This window comes from Marmota marmota, unplaced genomic scaffold, assembly GCF_001458135.2.
Source record: "Marmota marmota marmota unplaced genomic scaffold, marMar, whole genome shotgun sequence".
Taxonomy (NCBI): domain Eukaryota; kingdom Metazoa; phylum Chordata; class Mammalia; order Rodentia; family Sciuridae; genus Marmota; species Marmota marmota.
The window spans coordinates 58,556,138-58,575,598 of NW_025999968.1; the positions used below are offsets into that span (position 1 = coordinate 58,556,138).

The 19,461-nt window shown below is 36.4% G+C and overlaps 1 protein-coding gene and 1 pseudogene across 1 annotated transcript in view; one reads left to right on the top strand and one right to left on the bottom strand.

The window, feature by feature from the left end:
* Nucleotides 1-19,461, bottom strand: part of Brwd1 (bromodomain and WD repeat domain containing 1) — a 117,897-nt gene that overhangs the window by 12,038 nt on the left and 86,398 nt on the right. The window contains exons 32-39 of the mRNA XM_048803947.1: nucleotides 18,750-18,791; nucleotides 16,867-17,013; nucleotides 16,127-16,279; nucleotides 13,444-13,610; nucleotides 6,433-6,659; nucleotides 3,590-3,757; nucleotides 2,481-3,365; nucleotides 763-1,677 (exon numbers count right to left, since the gene is read on the bottom strand). Of these exons, the coding sequence (XP_048659904.1) occupies nucleotides 763-1,677; nucleotides 2,481-3,365; nucleotides 3,590-3,757; nucleotides 6,433-6,659; nucleotides 13,444-13,610; nucleotides 16,127-16,279; nucleotides 16,867-17,013; nucleotides 18,750-18,791 (2,704 nt within the window). The remainder of the gene's footprint in view (nucleotides 1-762; nucleotides 1,678-2,480; nucleotides 3,366-3,589; nucleotides 3,758-6,432; nucleotides 6,660-13,443; nucleotides 13,611-16,126; nucleotides 16,280-16,866; nucleotides 17,014-18,749; nucleotides 18,792-19,461) is intronic.
* LOC107136481 lies at nucleotides 9,197-9,510 on the top strand (annotated as a pseudogene).

The following is a 19,461-nucleotide window of genomic DNA, read 5'->3' on the forward strand; positions in this document are numbered from 1 at the left end:
GGGGGGGGGGGGGTGGCGGTGATAGGTACCTTGCCTACTAATCATGGTTACACTTTCCATGATTATAATGTCAGTATGCACATAATATTTACGAAGAATCTGTAAACATAGGTCATGTGAAATTGTTCTCTACTATAGGACAGGGAATAGAAACTACCACCTCTGGACAAATTCAGAAAATAATTGCATTGACACTTGCTACCATGAAAGTAATGCTCATCGGTTTTGATAACCAGGACGTCTAGTGTTTAACATATTTCAAACTCTTGCTATATGTAGTCAAATACTGTCAAAGTAGATCTGCCCCCAAAATGAAGCATATTTTGGCACCTGTGCTAAATGCTGCTACAAAGACCAGCAAGTGCAAACAAAAATAACAGTCATGATTTAGTCACATTCATAACTTTTCATAGAAAAATATAAATATATTCCCTGAATTGTAAGACAAAAATAATTTCAACAGCCAGCTTTCACCATCAATTCCAGTCCATTTCCTCCTTAATGAACTGGCTCTCCCTCAAGGTCATAAGGTGCGATCATTGTACTCTAACACATTTTCTAAGCTTTTATCATCATCCCCATCGTGGTATCTCACGGTCCTTCTACCCTGATTTCTCGTTTTTATTTTTGAACGTCGAAGAACTCTTTTAGATTTTGCATAGTCCAAATCCTCCCAGTCATTATCATCCACATTTAACCTAGGGCGTTTGCTTTGTCTTTGCCGTCTTACGGTTTTAGATACGTTAGTTGTAAAAGTTTTACCTTTTCTAACTACTTTTGCTTTTCCTTTCGCTTTCCTCCTTTTGGTTTTTGTATTATCAGTACAGTCAACATCTGATTCCGTTAGAGATCCCAGATCTGTCGATTTGGGACTGGTGTCAGGTCTGCACTTTGTACTCCCAGTTGCTTCAACTCTTTTCACATTTTCCAGTTCAGGATGCAGTCTCTTCCTTTTTATTTCTGTCTCTGCTGTTGCTTGTGAATCACGAATCACTTTCGTCTTACTGAAAGGTGCCTTTCCATATGTTCTGAGTCTTCTGCCATTCCATCTGCGTAGCCCATAATTCAATTCTTCTTCAAAATTACTTTCTGTGGTTGCTTTTTGCACAAAAGTTGACTCAGAAGAAAATTTTCTACTGTTCTCACTCCCTGGAACGTGGTTTTTTGAATCCTCTTCTGAAGACCCAACAGAGGAATTCTTTGTCTTAGAAGGTACATTTGTGTTGTGATTATTGATATGACTGTTGTGTTCTGAATTCCAAATGCCTTCAGAGTCCGAGTCTCCATTTAAAGACCGACTAAAGTTTCCTACACTCCTTTCTGCATCAGGTTCAGATGGCTCACCGTCACAAGCACACTGCTCATTTGGCACTTCACAGTGTACATCTTCCTCACAATCACTCCGTATCTTCCTAGCTGTGGTACAAGCTGGACGAGAGGGTTGTTTCCTTCCCCGTTTGCTTCTGGTGCATACACTTTCTGAACTGATATTTTCTACATTACCCCTGAGCCTGACAGTACTGGTAGCCATAGCCGAAGTACTTCGGGTGATCCTCAGAGAATCTGTTCGGGCTCTGGATGACTTCTTAATCTCCCTTGAGTTGGTCTCCGAATCACTGGAGCAGACCCTTTTCCTGGAAACTTTTCTGCTTTGCCCACTGTCTTGTGGTGCTGAATCTAAAAATTAAAAGAGTATTCATTTAATCTTAGTAAGAGTGAACAATTCTAATATTTGAAACAAATCCAGCATTCTTATTAACTTGGATGGGAGTGTCAGTGAAAGGAATGGCCCATAAATCTTAATACTTTAAAGTGACTTTTTCAGGCTCAGCCCATTCACAAACACAGCAAATCCCATGACCTTGAAACTGCAGTGCAGACTAATACAGACTAAACACCTGTGAACACTACACAGATTTCAATCCTACTACCTTAACCTTAGCTTCAGCTGTCTTCTGTTTTTACTTTATCAATCCCCATTCTCTAGGAGTATGATCTTTATATTCAACAGTCATTGTGATACTATCGCAGTTATTATCTATAAAATGGACAATGATAATAGTACCTACCTCATAAAAGATAGAAGTGCTAAACATTTTTTAGTTTAATATTGAGAAGTTCTTAGGAAAACCTGATAGAAAAACCCAGTAACTTTCTGTTAGTTGCAATCATTACTACTTAACAGTTCAACCAGTCCTACTCCTTTTCTTCCTCCTCTGAAGCTGTCCCTACCATGGCTTATATACAGGATAGCTTCTGATTTTCTCAAAAGCTATCATGTGTATATTCTCAAGCCCTTTTCCACAATATCCCATCATCAACAGCAACGGTGAAATCTTAATAGGTATGCAAAACAACTGCGCACACACATGAGACTATAAAAGATCAACAGAGAAGTTTCAAGAGAAAAATAATTGAGAAATCTAACACGGAATGAAAACTGAATTAAATCAGTGAACCCAAAAAATGTTCTTAATTACCATTCATGACAGTGTTTGCCTTTTCCTTTACTTTGTCATCATCGGAATCTAAATCAGTTTCAGATACATGATGGGACAAACACTGAGGCACACCAAGAAGTTCACACTTCAAGTTTCCTGAAACTGAACTCATTTCCATTTTGTGACATCTGCCACCGTCCCTATCTTTTTCTTCAGATTCTGAGTCTTCGGAATCACTTAAGATCTTTGCTTTCTTAAAGAAATTTGCATTCTTGCGAAATGTATTGTTTCCTGGTTCAGAGTCGGCTTCCTCTGAGATACTCTCTGCCTGAAGTTTCCGCCCACACTCTAAAGGGCAAGCAGTTCTGTTATGTCCATCATCTGAATCATGACTTTTAGAATCTTCCTCAGAAGACTCTATTTTAAGAAATTTTGTTTTAGAAGTCGCTAGAGTATAGGACTTATAATCATTAGCGTGCCAATTTTTCCGGGCTACCCGAACGTCACTTTCTGATTCTGAATCTCCATTTTCAGAGTCATTGACAGTGTTCTGGGCAGCATGAGAACTGGTTGCTTGTAATGGCTGTTCTTGATCTTTTAGGTCCTCCTCTTCAATTTCTGACTTGAGGCTCTGATCATCATCAGAATTATGCAGTAACTTTTTTCTAGCTACAGCAGAAGCATTGCGGTGAGGCAGCTTCCGACCAGAGCACACACTTTCAGAACTAGAGTTTTCTTCTACGTCACTCATTAGCTTTATCTTATTGGCAGCCACAGCAGCACACTTCCGTAGGACTTTTCGGTTACTTCCAGCTCTCGCTTTAAGAATTTCACTGGTCTCTAATGAATTGTTATCAGAATCACTCAAATAAACTCTCTTTCGAGTGGCTTTTCTGCCACATCCATTTTCTAAATAAACAGGACCTACAAATAAATCAATAACAACATTAGAAAGGGTTTTCATATTTCAACATTTTTAAGTGACTATTATTTCAGTGATTTTCCTTGTTTTGTTTTTTTTGGTTTTTTTTTTTTAAATGCCAAAGTTGATTTCCTTTCCAAATCCAAAAAACCCAATGGACATTTACAAGCAGGTGAATTAAATAATCAATAATGCATCCACTGTGCAAATGTGGTAAATCTCTTACCAGATTTTCTCTGAGCAGCTCTATTTCTGGTCACCCTGAGATTGCTGCCTCTGGACAATCCACTACGCAAGGAGGATTCACGAGCTCTTGAACTCTCTTTGCTTTCCTCTGAACTATTTGAAGCTGAAGAGGATGAAGAGGTAGCTAAGGAATCTTCCATTTCACTTTCTAAGAAAACAAAGTGTAAATCATTAATTACGTATATTCTCTTCATACACATATAAGCCAACCATTATTTCCTAACATTACTAAAAACTCAATATATTTTAAGAACTATTTCAAAGAAAAGCTGATAAAATTCTTGATAGCACCATGTTTGATTCTCAGCAACATATAAATAAAAGCACTACATAAATAAAGGTCCCATGACAGCTAAAAAATATTTTTTTTTTAAATTTCTTTTTAAACAGTTGTTAAAAATAAGTATCCAGGGCTGGGGTTGTGGCTCACAATAGAGTGCTCGCCTACCACAACCAAGCTGCTGGGTTCTATCCTCAGCATCACATAAAAATAAATAAATAAAATAAAGGTACTGTGTCCAGCTACAACTAAAAAAAATAAAAATAAAAATAAAAAAAAATCAATATCCAAGTCAAGTCTGGGCTTGTATTTCTAAAAGACAATACTAATTGTACTAATTTAAGAAATTTCTTCATAAGAATTACAAACAAAATTTAATTTAATAGCCTAATTAGTACTTTTTTCTGTAGTACCTTTATGAAGAGTTTTAAAAGAAAGTATAATTTTACGTTCTAACAACCCTTCCTGACAACATGGCTGCACCACACATCTCTCAGATCCAAAAAGGTGGTTTTTATATGCTCAACACAAGGTAGGGATCAAGATAAAGAAATACTTTAGGCAGCATGGGCAGTTTTTGCCACTAGTCTACTTCATTAAGTACACAACCAGTGTGAGCACAAGACAGAAACCCCCAATTTCCTGTTCCTTCTGCCACTCATTTCTTTAATGAAATAAACATTTCATCAATTAGCAGAAACACATGGTTAAAAAAGAGTGTTTTGGTCCATAATTAGTCCAACTCTATTTCAGAGAAGAAAGTGGCTGTCAGAAGGATATCAGTCACTAAATTGTGAAACTGCTGTTTCTTCTCAGCTCCACCAACACCATCTGCCTCCTATTTCCAGACTCTTGCCCTTTCCAAACTGGGAATCTTCCTGGAATTCCTCACTTACAAGGGATCCAATGAGTAAGAACTGAAGTATCTATAATGTGTGTGCATCCCACCTATTTAGTTCTACTTTCTACTATTTCCCAAAATGTAGTCTGTTCGTGTGCAAACTGCCTCCTCTTTTCCCGACGTTTTCCTCCTAACTGCTCTCTGATTGAAAAGCGTACCCTTATTCTTCGTCCCATTCTCAGTTAACCCAGCACACTCTGATTGAACACTGTTATCTAAATGTATCCAGTAAAGCCGGTGCCATGGCGCACACCTGTAATCCCAGTGGCTCGGGAGGAGGAGGCAGGAGGATCATGAGTTCAAAGCCAGTCTCAGCAAAAAGCAAGGCATTAAGCAACTCAGTGAGACCCTGTCTCTAAAATACAAAAAAGGGCTGGGGATGTGGCTCAGTGGTCAAGTGCCCCTAAGTTCAATCCCCAGTACCAAAAAAAAAAAAAAATTATATATACACACACACACACACACACACATATAATCCCTTAAAATACATATATATGTGTATCCCTTAAGATACACACACACACATATACAATGTATGTATGTATCCCTTAAGATACTGTGTAGATACACATGGTATACATCAGCTTGTTTACCTGACCTCCTCCCCAAATATCACTGCCAAGTTTGTTAATCCATAGAATTTTACCACAGCTCACTTTCATTCCAAAATTTTATCTGTAGCTATAATTTTTTCAATACCACTTAATGAAATATTGGATAATAACACACACAAAAAGCATTAAATTATAATGGTATCATAATTCACCACAATCACCCACTACAACACAAAAGGACATGAACACCACAGCCTCATTTACACATTGCTCTTTTTCCCCATATTTTTTATTTGGCACACTATAATAATTGTATAATGGTGAGATTTGTTGTACATATTCATACATGCACACAATAATATAATTTGACAAATATCATACCGAAGTATTTCCCCTTTCCTATCCTTCATCTACTGGTCTCCCTTTGATTTTCATGAGATTCTCCCACACAGACTTTTCTTTTCCCTTTTCCTCTTTAGTTTCCACATACAAGAGAAAACACACGACTCACTTGGTCTTTACACAATGCTACTAAAGCACTGGCATTAGTTATAGTTACGGCTAACAAATGGCAATGGCATAAAGGTTAAAATTTACTAGGCCAGCTTTGCAACTGCATGATTACCAACAAGTTTTTTTTTTTTGTTTTTTTTTTTTTAATTAAAGACACAAATATGTCAATCTGGGGGCCATGTGCAAAGGCACAAGCCTGTAATCCTAGCAGCTTGGGAGGCTGAGGCAGGAGGATCCCGAATTCAAAGCCACTCTCAACAATTTATCGAGACCCTGTCTCTAAATAAAATATCAAAAGTGCTGGAGATATAGCTCAATGGTAAAGTCAAATTCTGAACACAAAGTGTAAATATTTATACTGTAATATTTAAAATTTGGAGGATTCAAATTTGCATAAAATGTTGCTGCATCATTTGCAAAACTATTCCATTTATTACTTCTGTTTCGACTACTAAACTGTTAAGTACCTTCAGTTTCAGGATCATGCTTTCATTACACTCTCCTCTAAACCTGCAGTGACTGGCAATGTTACCTAGGATGATCAGCAGGAAACAATGTGATGTTTTGTTTCTTACCAGATAGCACAGAATCGTTTCTTAGAGATATAGGTCTACTTCTCCTCATTCTTTCCGATGATCCTGCTGAATCTGAAGAGTCTCCAGAAGTGAGACCTGAAGATACGCCAGCACTTGCCTTGTGAGCTGCAGAGTAAGCTGCCCTACTTGAGGTAGACTGGGCAGGAGAACCTACCAACTCCGGAATTACTTTTGTCTGAGACTTTAACTGCTTCCGCTTGACATTTCTGGTGAAAGATACAAAGAAAAGAAGTAATATTAATAAATCATAAAGGTAACTGGTTCAAAAAATATATTTATAAATATAAAAGTATATTATTTGTTAATCTGAAAATAATTTTATGATCAAGATATTAAAATGTTTACTACTAACATCTTATTCTGGCATGAATTATATTATTATGTCCTTACTCTGACAAGTTGTATTTAAATGAGTAGCAATGAACAAATGATCCAAGTAACAGTTATATAATGAATACCTTAAGTTATTTGGATAAAATGCTCACACATACCAACATTTACGTAACAACAGGCATTCATTTATACTATAAATCCCGTTTTGTATTTGTGGCAGCACTGGGGATTGAACCCAGGGGCACTCTCCCACTAAGTTACCTCCCCAGCCCTTTTTATTTTGAAAGAGGGTCTTGCTAAATTGAGTTCCTCCTGCCTCAGCCTCCCAAATCTCTGGAAACTATAGGGGTGCATCGTTGCACCTGGCTATAACTATGAAATAGAGCCTAAAAACAAGACACAACCTTCTGTCTTATCACATGTTCCTAAGGACCATATAAAAGAAAGAGCAGAAGCTAACCAAATCCAAATAGATGGAAAAAATAAAAAATAAAAGATCAGACCAAGCTGTGTTTTTATTTCCAAGACAAATCTGTTTCCAACCTGAGCACCGGTTCACCAGACTGCCTCCTAGGCCATGAATCATGGGGAAGAGTAAAGTTTAAGACAAGTTACAAAACTGAGTAATATTCATGTTCAGATAGTCTTATTTTCTTTAAAACAAAACAATCTTCTAATGGAAAATCTAAATAGGTGAACTTATAGATAATCACTTTAACTTTGGATGTTGTTAGACCTTTATTTGTTCATTTATTTGTGTGCACTGTTGAGAATCGAACCCAGTGCCTCACAAATGCTGGGCAAGTGCTCTATCACTGAGTCACAACTCCAGCCCTCACAATTCTTTAAAGCACCATTTATATGATAATAAAGACATTATAAGCCTATGTTTTGTTTGGTATTGAGGATTAAACACAGTGGTATTTAACTACTGAGCTGCGCACAGCGCTCTTTTTATTTAAGAGCAATCTTGCCAAGTTGCTGAGGCCTTGCTAAATTGCTGAGGCTGGCCTCAAACTTGCAATTCTATTGCTTCAGTTTCCCAAAGTCATTAGAATTACAAGTATGCATCACCATGCCCACCGTTTGTGTGTGTGTGTGTGCACACGCGCGCGGTGCTGGGGATTGAACCCAGAACCTTGTGTGTGCAAGGCAAGCACTCTACCAACTGAGCTATATCACCAGGCCCTAACTAAAACTTAACAAAAAATCTAAGACAAAGTAGTAATGCCTCCAAGAGTAAAAGTTTGCTTTCCCTGTTTGATCTTACGTCCTTCTGAACCTTTCTTTAGTGTAGAAAAATCAGAAGAGGCTTTTTCAATGAAAACAAAAATACTAAAAATATGTACAAAACAATCAAATCCAAATTGAGATTCACTTTATAAATGGATGACTCTTCACAAATACCTATCAAGAAAATAAAGAAATGACTGAAAACAATAATCCAGACTAAAACACACCAAACACATACAGCACCTAAATGTGATGCATGCTCTTGGAGTGGACCTGGAGTGGAATGGGATCGAGGGGTGACTGCCCTAATGACATTATTGAGTCAACTGTAGGAAGATGAAGTATTTTAAATGTAATTCTTAGCAAATACACAGTAAGTACTAACAGGTAAAGGAATATGTTAAAAAGTATTTTTTTTAATGATTCAAAAGAAAAAATACACATACATAATAGAGAAAATACAGCACTGCACAATGACATTCTAGTCCACAATGGGTCACATACACAATGGTGATCCCGTATTACCTAAACGCTGTCACGACCATCTTAGTCTGTGTAAGCACACTGTAAAATGACAAAAATCATCCGATGATGCGTTTCTCAGAATGGATCCTATAGTCAAGCAAAGCACAACTGTATTAAACCAAAAATAAAGCAAATGTGGCATAATGTGAACTGGTGAGTCTAGGAATATATAGAACCTCTTTGAATTATTCATGCAATTTCTCTATAATTCTGTAATTATTTCAAAATGAAAAGTTTAAATTAAAAAAAAAAAAAAAAACAGATGAGTGAAGATTCACATGGTACTCCAGATAGAATGTGTGTTATGAATTACAAGTTGCAAAGCAGCTGAACAAGAACTGAGTCATTTACCTAGTGGGCATGTGTATGTGTCCCAATGTGTTCTGTAATTTGAAGCATGGAGGGTCACAGTTTATGTCACCAAATCCTCTCACTCAAAAAGTAAAAATAAAATGGCTGAGAGTGGGATATCTTAACTTCTGAACATGAACCTTCATTGCATAGTGAAAAAAGAATGAATTAAAAATGGGTAATGAGGGGCTGGGGTTGTGGCTCAGTGGTAGAGTGCTTACCTCTCATGCATGAAGACCTGGGTTTGATCCTCCGCACCACATAAAAGTAAATAAATAAAAATAAAGATTTTTTTTTTAAAATGGGTAATGTGGAGAAAGACAATAAGAGTTTTGTTCCAAAGTGTGCTCAATGCCACACTGTGGAAAAAGGAGGCAAGCACAAGACTGGCCAAATCTCCATGGATTATCTGGGTGGAAGACAGGTCAAGGCTGCTGGATTCTCTTACACAGATGCCAACAAAACAAAGGCAGCACCTGGCAAGAGGATACACTGATAGAGTATTTGGAGAATCCCAAAAAGTACATCCCTGAAACAAAAATGATCTTCAATGGCATTAAGAAGTGGGAAAGGGCAAACTTCATAGCACACCTCAAAATAGCTACTAATGAATAATGGCCACTGCCTTATTTATTACCACATAAATCTCATACCTTGTTTGTATGCACCATTTAATTGATGTGATACATCAGAATTCAGATCATGAATGACAGAATATTTCTGTTGGACAGTCCTGCCTTAAGTAAAACTGACATAGTTAAAATAATATTTTGGTTATAATCCCAGTTCATTAAGTTCTATAAATGTTTTTCCCCTTTTTAAAATTTATAATTGGACTTCATTAGTAATGGTCAATATTCTACAAAGATGGTGAATGTCATCTCAAAACTGATTTTATATTTAGGTTTATGTAACATTATATGAATATGTTTTGTGGGACACACCTTCACTATCTCAAAACCAAGCAAGGTTCACATGTGTTTCAATTTGTGTTTATTAACCTACTAAAGGCAATGGCTGAAGGAAGCAGGGTCTACTTTATAATTTGGTTATGTTACCATGCCAATTTAATTAGACTTCCCTGTATTTAAATGCTGCATTTCCTTATGGAAAGGCATTTTAATGTGGTTTGTGTGTAATATTAAATCAAAAATATTTAACAATTCTCACGAAAATAAAATTTCATAAATGGCTGAACTATCAACCATTTCAGGCTCAGGAAATTAAGTGAAGGCATAAAACAAAGCACATGCTCACAAAAAATCCTGAATTTAGATGAGAGCATGGGGATCTGCAGCACCAACTTGGGGCTGCTCCCAGACAAAAAGACAAACACACTCCAATTCTCTGGGGATGAAGGCTATGAGGACCAGTAAGAAAGGCACTGGTCTGATCTGGTGTCTCTACAAAACAGCCATACACCTGAGGACACTGAAAACACTCAGGACTAAGGACAATCCGCAGGGACAATAGCACTCTGCCTTAGGCTGTGACAATGTAGAAGCCAGCAAGAATTCAGCCACATACAAAGGGGAGATCTAAGAACAGCTGCTTGCCAGCATAAGAGGCCCTGGGTTCCCTCCCCAGCACTACAGAAAAGTAAAAATAAAAGGAAGATCTAGGGAATGAGATGCAGAAGAGTCTTTAAAAAGCTCCCTCATTCCCCAATAGGACCTGGAAGAATAACATATCCAATAACCCCAGTTTATTTACTCATGTTGACTGCTCTTGAAATTCTTGTCTGAAAAAACATAAACAGAAAGTGAAAGCCAGGCCACCTTGGCTGACCTGTGAGGTTTGCCCTCTCACTAAGCACATGGACCTCAGAATATATATGGAAAATTTTCTGACCACTAAGCTAAGTTCACTGACCCTAGGAAGACAAACTCAAAAAATGAAAACAAAAATCTCAAAACAGTGGGGACAGCAGGGCAGGCAACCACTTCAGTGGCTGTGTCCTGCAGGGAGGACAGACTCTCCAGGATAAGTCCAGGCAAGTCACTGAACAAAACCGCAAAACTATCATCACTATAATCTGTCAGCAACAGTAAAAACAGTTTTCCAGAACTGCCTCACTTGATATGCCCAGTTTAACAAAAACCTCATTTGATATGCCCAGTTTAACAAAAAATTATGAGATATTCAAAGAAACAGGAAAGGACAGCCCATTCACAAGGGAAGCATTCAATAGAAAATAACCCTGAGACAACCCAGATATCGCTTAGTTTAACAAATACTAATATTTAAGTCAATTACTATAAAAATATTCAAAGGACTTAAGGAAATCATGTTTACAGAAGTAAATTGTAACAATGATTCATCAAATACAGAATAAAGAAGAGACAAACATAAAAACAAACCAAATGGAAATCCCAGAGTTGAAAAGTGCAATAAATAAATGAAATAAATACTCAGATTTGAACTGGCAGAAGCCATCAGTGCCCTTGAAGACACATAATTACAGATTATCCAGTCTGAAGAAAAAAGAAGAAGAAAAATGAAGAGAGCCTTGGAGACATGCAGGATACCAGCATATTTGTAATAGGACTACCAAAGGAGCAAAAAGAAATAGGCAGAAAAATATACTTAAAGAAATACTGATCAGAGCCTGGCGCTGTGGCACACACCTGTAATCCCAGCAACTCAGGAAGCTAAGGCAGGAGGATCACAAGTTTGAAGATAACCTAAGCAACTTAGTGAGACCCTGTCTCTAAATAAATAAAAAGGGTTGGGGACATAGCTCAGTGGGAAAGGACATCTGGGTTCAATCTGCAGTACCGAAAAAAAATACTGGCTGGAAAACCCTCAATTAAATTAAAAACAACATACATCCACAAAGCTAGACAAATTCCAAGTACAAGAAACTCAAAGAAATCCGAACCTATACATATCATGATCAGTTTAAAGATAAGGACAAAGAGGGACCAGGGTTGTAGCTCAGTGGTAGATCACTTGCCTTGCATGCATGAGGCACTAGGTTCAAAACTCAGCGCAACACAAAAATAAAGAAAGAAAGATATTGTATCCATCTACAACTAAGAAATTAATTTTAAAAAAAGATAAAGACAAAGAGATAATACTGACATAATATGTCAAAATATATTCTATCATACCAAATAAATACTAAAGCAAAAAAAAAAAAAAAACAAAGTGAGAAGAGAAAAACATTTCAATATGTACAGGAAGAGAAAACCTCAGTAAGATTACTAGCTGACTTGTTTTTCAGAAACAGCAGAGGCCATCAGGCAGTGAAATGAAACTTTTAACATGCTTACAGTAAAATGTCAAAAATTCTATATGCACCAAAACTTTTCTTCAATAATGAAGGTGAAATTGAGACACTGCCAGACATGAGAAGGCTGAGATAATTCAATGCTAGCACACCCACCTTATAAGAAATTTTTAAAGTCCTTCAATCTATACATTCATATGTGGGAAGGGTAATGACATGGATTACTACAAAAGCAATATAAATGATATTTTATTCTTAAAAGAAAACTGCATAAACGTGATATAAAATTGTAATTTGTATGACCATAATAGCACAATGGAGGGAGGAGGGATGGATGAGTGCTGTATTAGAGCAAAGATTCTATAGGTACTGGGATTAAAAGCAATATTATTTTGAAATAGGATCATTCTGAATTGAGAAGTACAGTGATTCCTCAAATCAATCACAAAGAAATCCCATCAAGGGTATACTGCATTCAAAAAATGCGGGGAAGCAAACTAAACACTGCACAACTCAATTTTCATACTGCAGTAGCTTAAAGTACCTGAAATCTGATCTTAATGCAGGCACTAGTCCATGAACACCAAATATAAAATTACTGACAAAAAGAATATGACCCCATTTCATTCCTTTACAATTAATTCTCCCTAATAACGAGGTGCAATGTCCAGTAAATATTTTCCCTTATATAATCTAATGTTCAAAGGCAGTAACAATCACTTTATCTTAAAAAGCCATTTCTCATGCAAAAGACAACCATACATTAAATAATCTTTGATAAGATTGTTTTAAATGACATTTTCATTAAATGCTTAAAAATGCACACAATTACACATCAGTGTGACAACTGTATATTCACAGACATGCTTTCAAGTTACAAAAATTTTTGACTAGTCCTTTCTGAATATATAGAACTCTAAAAAATTAATTCTTTTAGCATAGTTAAGTCAAAGAAATATCACAACTCTAAATTAAAAATAAATTGCAGCCAGGCATAGCAACAAACGCCTATAATAACAATTTTTTTTTTAAACGGGGCGGGGTGAGTGTTGGGGATGAATCTCTGTGGTTAAGCACTCCTGAGTTCAATCCCTGGTACCAATAAACAATTTTTTTAAAAAAATTAACTGCCGGGCTGGGGATGTGGCTCGAGCGGTAGCGTGCTCGCCTGGCATGCGTGCGGCCCGGGTTCGATCCTCAGCACCACATACCAACAAAGATGTTGTGTCCGCCGAGAATTGAAAAATAAATATTAAAAAAATTCTTTAAAAAAAAAAAAAATTAACTGCCTTCAAAGCTTCTCATAACTAATTCACCTGATACTCTTGTTAGCTTGAATGACACCATTAGAATTTTGCCTTTGCTTGAACCTCTGGCTTCGTCGAAGTTTTTCATTGAACTTTTGACCAATTTTAAAATCAGAAGAGATTTTCTTCATTTTTTCTTCAAATAAGGCCGACAACCTCAAGGTCATACTATAAATCTGCAAGGATATGAAAGCAAAACTAGAATTATAAAGTATTTTTAATTTTTTTTCTTTAATTATTATTAAAGCTATTTGTAATATCACTAATTATAGATAATGGCGTATTTTTCCATCTGCTGTTCCATGACATCCAAAAGAAACAGGAAACATCAAATATATACTTCTCAGATAATGAGAAAGTTGTTTTGTTTTGTTTTGTTTTTTAGTTGTAGTTGGACACAAAACACTTGAGTTGTTTTTATGTGGTGCTGAGGACTGAACCCAGCACCTGAGGTGAGCACTCTATCACTGAGCCACAACCCCAGCCGGAGAAAGTTTTAAATCAAGCAACTAACTATAAGAGCACATCAGACAAATCTTTATAAGAGTGTTGGATTTGGCAGTGGTTTCTTAAGATATGAAAGCAAAAAAGCATTTAGAAAATTAAAAAAAAAAAAAAAAAACTTTACTTCACCAAAATTGAAAGTTTTTGTGAATCAAAAGACATTATCAAACTAAGTGAAAAGACAACCTACAAAATGGGTTGTAGGTTGTCATCAAAAGGAGATACAATTTAAACATGAACAAGACCTGAAATAGACAGTTCTCAGATGATGATACATAAACAGGCAATAAGCCAATAAGCAAAAGAACAGATACTTAACACCATTAGCTTACTAACTACATTTTCTCATGTTTTGTATTGTTAATTCTCTGTTTTTTAGGATGATTCTACCTCCTCCCAGAGCCAGCTGACTATAGAGATAGCAAATGATCCCTCTGCAAGTATATTTTTTGATGCATAATAGAGGCTTCACACCCCCACCCATCTCCTCAATCAAACTTTTACATAAGAAGTCAATATAACTGGCTGGGGCTATAGTTCAGTGGTAAAGCACTTGCCTAGCATGTGAGAAGCACTGGCTTCAATCCTTACCACCACATAAAAAGAAACAAAGGCATTTTGTCCATCTACAACTGCAAAAAAAAAAAAATTAAAAAAAAAAAAAGACCCATGTCTTAAAGCACCTCAAAATGTGTTATCAAAAAATTAGAGAACATCTCTAAGGTCCCAAATTGTGCTGAAATCCTGATTACAACTAGCCATTCCTAGTCTGCTTGATCTGCCCTACCCTGCCTCCTGAGCAAGGACTCTCCTCTGCCTCCTGATCTTCCCTCCAGGACCTGCGTGGTATGTTTCTAGGGATTTGTGAGTATACACATCCTCATGAAAATCATTCTGCATCTCCAACTCATTCCTTATAAAACAAGTCCTGGATGCAATTTTTAACATAATAAATCATAAGAGAATCAAAGCTACAGTCAAATTATACTTCATACATAAGATGAAGTATGGCTATTTAATATAAAACAAACTCCCTAAATAGCAAGCACTGGTAAGAATTTGGAAAAATTAGCATGCTCTCATTCTTGGTGGGAACAGAAAAAATGGTGAAGCCATTACAGGAAACAGCCTAGTGGTTACTGACAGGTCACAGAATCATCCCGTGACCTATCAAGGCTACTCTTACATATACACCCAAGTGAACTGAAAGCAGGTACTCAAGACAGATATTTGTCGCAGTATTATTCAAAGTGGCCAAAAAGTAAAATCAGCCCAACTGCCCATTAGCAGATGAAAGAATAAGATGTGTTATCCCCATACACCAAAGTTTTATTTGGCCACAAAAGGAATAAAGTTCAGACACATGCTACAAGTCTTTAAGACATTATGATTCGTGAAATCAGCTGGACACAAAGGGACAGAAACAGTACAAGCAATGACGTTTATATGAACATCCTGACAACTGGATTTCACCACATAATCACAGTTTTCATGCCAAATTTTTTCACAAAAAAAGTAAGATACAACCTTTTTTTTATTTAAAGAGAGAATTTTAATATTTATTTATTTATTTATTTTTAGTTATTGGCAGACACAACATCTTTGTTTGTATGTGGTGCTGAGAATCGAACCCGGGCCCGCACGCATGCCAGGCGAGCGTGCTACTGCTTGAGCCACATCCCCAGCCCCAAGATACAACCTTTATGTGAACCTTTAAAAAAAAAAAACTATGCCAGTATTACTTAAAAATCATTTATGATTGAATGGTTTCTGCTGCAAGATTGGGCTGCATGGAACACTCATGAATACACTTTAATGCAGTGGCAGCAATTACGTGATGAAATGCAGTAGTTAATTCAGAGAATTTTTATAAACTGACTAGTAGTGTTGACAAAGACTAGAAGATTATTAAGAGCAATAAAACAGAATCATTCTACAATCTAATTTTTTCATTTTCTACTGGTACCTTAATTCTCACCAATCTTCATTTATTCAGTAAACTTTAAGAGATTATGACAAATATCAATTGTTAAAAGGAAAAGAACTGAAGCTCTTTGGGCAGCAGCACAGCTCTGCTCTTCAGAGTAGTCTTACTTTATTCACTTACTTGTAATATTGCAACCTCTACCCAATGAGTGGGAAAACACAGACCATGAATGATTTTTTAATAAACCATTTTAAAATTTACCTTTGATCTTTTGTTTGGTGTATATGCTTTTGCATTGCTAAATATCAATCGGATGTCTTTGCAAAATTCCAAAGGGCTATCGTAATTTCCGGCTTCCAGGGTTTCCCTTACGGTTCCAAAATCCATCGGAGTATCTATAATATCTCGATAGTCCTAGGTTTTAAAAATAGTTAGTTCACAGATGTACTTTATCAGATCTCAAGAATATTCAAAATGATAGGAGCTGGGGGGTAGAAGCATCTTCAGAATTCATGACCGTTTAAAAAAGGTCCAGACACAAAGACAAGGTACAAATAGATCAAAATATAGATTATTTTCGTAGTAGGACATGGGATGGTTTCATGTCCTACTTTAATACTTCTATAATTTCCAACCTTTCTACAGTAAATTTGTTGTTGTGATCTTTTATTTATTTATTTGTTTGTTTGTTTTTAGGTCATCTTTCCTATGTGTATAGAGTAAAATTTTATCTAAGTTTTCCTTGGGCTTCTGTGCCTCCTTAGATAATAGATAAACATAATAGATAAGCACACAGGGATCTCTTATTACTATGTAATACTAGATAACTAAGTCTAAATCCTTAAATGAGAAACAAGAGTACCTCTACAGCTAATGGTAAGAGAAAATGTTAACATAAAGCCTAGACCTCATACTCTTTAAGGTTTAATTTAAATACCCTATTCAAACCCCCTCTTTCCCAAAACAAGAAAAACCCAAACATTCAAACAATGAAAACTTACTGGATACTCGACCAAATCAACAGGTTGTCTAAATGGTTCAGAATCTTCACACTGAAAAATTAAGTTCACCAGTTCTTTACACTGTTTCTTCCAGTTGCTTTCAACATAACTGGTAGCTGTGTTGCTCCTTACTTTCCAACCATGGACCTAAAAATACATTTATAATACTAAATTTTCTTAGGAAAATAATCATTACACTATGGCATGACTGTGATAAAAATCCAATTGTGCTGTTTATTATTTTCTATATTGCATCATAAGAACTGTGGCTGCCTTAAAACAGGTGCAGAAGTGCACTGCACACCTGCAATCCCAGAGACCTGGGGGTCTCAGGCAAGAAGATTCCAAGTTCAAGGCTAGCCTCAGCAATTTAACAAGGCCCTATCTCAAAATTTAAAAAAAAAAAAAAAAAAAACTGAGGATGTAGCTCAGTGGCAGAGTGCCCCCGGGTTAAATCTTCAGTAATGGAAATAATAAAATTTTGTAAATAAAAAGTACAAAATAAGTACTAGCTACTAAAAGTTTGGGAGTCTACTTAGAAATTAAATTATATGAAAATGACAAATCAGATGAGACTGACAGGTCTCACTTCTCAAAATTATTTGAAAAAAGCATATTGTAAAACAAAGTAACATTTGACTTAAAGAAACTTCAATTTACGGAGCACTTAAAATTTAAAATGATGAGGTTAAGATGTTTTAATCACTTTTTATGAATGACTTATTTTAATTAACCTGTCACAGCAGAATTTAAGAGCTATATTGACATCCAATTATACTCACCTAATTTCCTAAACTTATTTTCATACCTTCTTTTCCATTTCCTTAATCTCTCCTTCCCAACAAATTAAGATTGTGTGTGTGTGTGTTGCTAGAGATTAAACTCAGGGCCTCACACCTGACTAAACTTCATTTTATTTTGAGACTGGGTCTCACCAAGTTGTCCATGCTGGGCTCAAACTCACAAGCCTACTGGCTTAGCCTCCCAGTTGCTGATATGATAGACATGTAGAACTGCACCTGCCACAAATCCTGAAGTTTAAAAAATGATTCAGTCACCAAATCCTGGTGAATTTTTCCCTTAAAAGGCCTCATCATCTAGGCTGGGGCTGTGGCTCAGTGGCAGAGCACTTGCACCTAGCATGTGTGAGGCACTGGGTTCCATCCTTAGCACTGCATAAAAAACTAAACAAATAAAGGCATGCTGTCCATCTATAATTATTTAAAAAAAAAAAATTTAGGGCTGGGGATGTGGCTCAAGCGGTAGCGCGCTCGCCTGGCATGCGTGCGCCCCGGGTTCGATCCTCAGCACCACATACAAACAAAAGATGTTGTATACGCCAAAAACTAAAAAATAAATATTAAAAAAAATTAAAAAAAAAAAAAAAATTTAAAGGCCTCATCATCTTCCTTTTTCCATTCCAAGAACCGTCTAGGTTCCCATGCTTCATGCTACATTCTCAAAATGAACTAATTCATCTCCTTTAATACCTATCTTCTTAACCTTCAAATTCTACTCATCCGTTTAGGCTATGCAATCACTTCCTTGCTTTAAATTTAAATAAAATCCTTGGGTTTCAGTATAGCCCTTATCTGCTCCTAACCTAATGGGCATCCGGTCACCTTACTCATGCCCGCATTCCACCTCTATGTCGTGTAAGTATGCCCATGAATGTGCACATTTCCCAGTTTCTGTCTTTGATCAGGTATCCACCATGCTTCTGATTGTCCTCATCTCACTCTGAGAACACAGCTCAAATGACAACTCTCACACTAAACATTTCCTAACTACAACTTTTGAAAGACAAAACCTAAAATCTGAAGGCAAAAATTCGATTTTAAACAAAGAACACCACAAAAAGTCAATCACAAAGAGTAACTTACTCTCCTTCGTCCAGCAGATGTTTTAGGAAGATCACTATCATCCTAGAAACAAAATCAGAGCACCCTAAGTGTTTTTGATTCTAATTAAAAATATACAAACACTGCAGTAAAACGTCACTTTATTGCATTTCCTAACCAACAAATGCACAAAGCAGCTTCACCTTTGCATTTTTATCTCTACCCAGAAACACATAGCTTCCTATAGTTCCTGCATTTTGCGTTTCATGAGTTTTCTTATTCCCTAAATCACTTATTAGTACATCCGTTTTTATTATGTTACAGTAAACCATAAGAGTTTGTGTAAAATTAACATTATAATAGCTTTAAAGAACAACATCCTTTCTGCAACTCCATTCCAAAACTGAAATATATTATGAAGTGAAAGTACACCCACTGTTGCTATTTGTTGCTATGTCCTACCACTTTGGGGAAGCGATATACAGGCACTCTTGAGCAGGCCATTGGTTTTTAATTATGATTAAACTCAATGCTTAGATAATGGTCTTATAAAAACAACAACAACAAAAAGACTTTCAAGGTTTTTTGTTTGTTTGTTTGGTTGGTTGGTTTTTTGGTGGTGCTGGGGATTGCACCTATGACCCTGTGCATTCGAGGCAAGCACTCTACCAACTGAGCTATATCCCTGGCCCCCAAGGTATTTTTAACAATATACCTTTAACTAGCTAAAATTTGGAAAGGGAAATATTTTGTC